We start from the raw sequence: 2,946 nt of genomic DNA, 5'->3' as shown, positions 1-2,946 counted from the left end.
TTCTCTCTCCTTCCCTCCTCTCCCTTTCTCTACCCCCCCCCCCACACACACACACACACACACACACTTTATCTCTCCACAGTAACATCTTCAAAGGCTCTGCCGTGTGTATGTACAGCATGGCTGACATCAGGAGGGTCTTCCTGGGCCCCTACGCCCACAGAGACGGACCCACCTACCAGTGGGTTCCCTTCCAAGGAAGGGTGCCATACCCCCGCCCAGGCACGGTAAGTTACTGCATAACCTCGGGTTGAACACAGCTTCATATTAATATTTAGTAGCTAAGTTAAAAAATAGAATTGCACCAAGATATGCACCATCGTGTATTTCACACGGTCCTATTGTGAGTTATAGATTATTCACAACTGACTATACTTGTACTATACTTTTCAATATTCATAACTGGTAAAGTAGTGGCTATACAAATACTTTTGACACTTATAACCAGTGGTGTAGTGTAGTTTTTTCTAGTGGGTATACTGTGATTTTTCCCTCCCAGCCTCATATCGTTCATAAATCTGCGCTCCCTGTCTAACGTTATATATATATATATACAGCCCGTTCCAAATTATTATGCAAATTATATTTTTCTCAGATTTTCCTAAATAGTCGATGCAAATGACAATCAGTATAATTTTCAAGTCATCAACCGTTAGAGTATAATTCAAATTGTATTGAACAAACCTCCCAATGATAACAGTATTTTTTTTTTTAAATAAAAAACTCAAAATCCACTGTTCCAAATGATTATGCACAACAGAGTTTCAAAACATTTTATAGGTTGTAAAGAACTAAAAATGGTAATTTGATGAATTTAGGGTTAGGGGGTCATATTAGGAGGTCATATTTACTGAAATCAAAAGCTATTTCAAACAAAAACATCTTAACAGGTCAAGTTACATGTTAACATAGGACCCCTTCTTTGATATCACCTTCACAATTCTTGCATCCATTGAACTTGTGAGTTTTTGGACAGTTTCTGCTTGAATTTCTTTGCAGGATGCCAGAATAGCCTCCCAGAGCTGCTGTTTTGATGTGAACTGCCTCCCACCCTCATATATATTTTGCTTGAGGATGCTCCAAAGGTTCTCAATAGGGTTGAGGTCAAGGGAAGATGGGGGCCACACCATGAGTTTCTCTCCTTTTATGCCTATAGCAGCCAATGACACAGAGGTATTCTTTGCAGCATGACAGTGGGCTCAGAAATACATGAAGACTAATTTCCAAACAGTCTTGTTTACTGATGAGTGCCGTGCAACCCTGGATGGTCCAGATGGATGGAGTAGTGGATGGTTGGTGGATGGCCACCATGTCCCAACAAGGCTGCGACGTCAGCAAGGAGGTGGCGGAGTCATGTTTTGGGCCGGAATCATGGGGAGAGAGCTGGTAGGCCCTTTTAAGGTCCCTGAAGGTGTAAAAATGACCTCGGCAAAGTATGTAGAGTTTCTGACTGACCACTTTCTTCCGTGGTACAAAAAGAAGAACCGTGCCTTCCGTAGCAAAATCATCTTCATGCATGACAATGCACGATGTCATGCTGCAAAGAATACCTCTGTGTCATTGGCTGCTATAGGCATAAAAGGAGAGAAACTCATGGTGTGGCCCCCATCTTCCCCTGACCTCAACCCTATTGAGAACCTTTGGAGCATCCTCAAGCAAAATATATATGAGGGTGGGAGGCAGTTCACATCAAAACAGCAGCTCTGGGAGGCTATTCTGGCATCCTGCAAAGAAATTCAAGCAGAAACTGTCCAAAAACTCACAAGTTCAATGGATGCAAGAATTGTGAAGGTGATATCAAAGAAGGGGTCCTATGTTAACATGTAACTTGACCTGTTAAGATGTTTTTGTTTGAAATAGCTTTTGATTTCAGTAAATATGACCTCCTAATATGACCTCCTAACCCTAAATTCATCAAATTACCATTTGTAGTTCTTTACAACCTATAAAATGTTTTGAAACTCTGTGTGTGCATAATAATTTGGAACAGTGGATTTTGAGTTTTTTATTTAAAAAAAAAAATACTGTTATCGTTGGGAGGTTTGTTCAATAAAAATTTGAATTATACTCTAACGGTTGATGACTTGAAAATTATACTGATTGTCATTTGCATCGACTATTTAGGAAAATCTGAGAAAAAATATCATTTGCATAATAATTTGGAACGGGCTGTATATCTAAATTACATGTTATAAGGCTGATCTGTGCATGATAGTGCTGCATTTTGGCATATTTCATGTCGCATCTCCCCCCGTTGATGGTATATTACGCTATAGTCAGTCGCAATGGTCCAAAATCCAAGTGCTTCGTAACACAGACGGGGTGAATTTTATGAATGAAAGTTCTGTCACAAAACGCCGTTACGTATCATCACACATTTTTTAAGTGGGTATATGGAAATCCTTGGCCTTTCCTAGTGGGTATACAGCGTAGTCCTGCGTATCACCTAGACTACACCACTGCTTATAACTACATGACACACACCCCTAAATTATATTCAGTTTATTTAGTAGGCCACAACATCAGCAATTCTCACGAATTCACGATCATGATCATGATTTCTGACCTCTGCGACGTCTCGTCCTCCCCCAGTGCCCCAGCAAAACCTTCGGGGGTTTCGACTCGACCAAGGACCTGCCTGATGATGTCATCACCTTCGCCAGGGGCCACCCGGCCATGTACAACCCCGTGCACCCCCATCGGGGGGGCGGCCCATCGTGGTGAGGACGGACGTGGAGTACCAGTTCTCCCAGCTGGTGGTGGACAAAGTGGAGGCGGAGGACGGACAGTACGACGTCATGTTCATCGGCACAGGTCAGTAAGATGCTGCTTCTCTCTTCGTATGGCCATGTAGGCTGGAAATACACAGACAAGTACATCATGTGGTTTGAGCTGCAACGTTTGCAGGAAAAAGTGCATATACAAATGCAAGTTATTATGATGATG

At 42.1% G+C, this 2,946-nt stretch overlaps 1 protein-coding gene across 1 annotated transcript in view; it reads left to right on the top strand.

The window, feature by feature from the left end:
- The window catches only part of sema3aa (sema domain, immunoglobulin domain (Ig), short basic domain, secreted, (semaphorin) 3Aa), a gene marked incomplete at its 5' end in the record, with an annotated part of 48,314 nt that overhangs the window by 37,193 nt on the left and 8,175 nt on the right, over window positions 1-2,946 (top strand). Inside the window, 3 exon segments of the mRNA XM_080538259.1 lie at window positions 83-227; window positions 2,593-2,691; window positions 2,694-2,814. Coding sequence (XP_080394385.1) covers window positions 83-227; window positions 2,593-2,691; window positions 2,694-2,814 — 365 coding nt within the window.

The sequence above is a fragment of the Nansenia antarctica genome (assembly GCF_963989245.1).
Source record: "Nansenia antarctica genome assembly, chromosome: 8".
In the NCBI taxonomy this organism is placed as follows: Eukaryota; Metazoa; Chordata; class Actinopteri; order Argentiniformes; family Microstomatidae; genus Nansenia; species Nansenia antarctica.
Note: the sequence above shows the minus strand (reverse complement) of the source record. Positions and strands in the feature narration are given on the sequence as shown.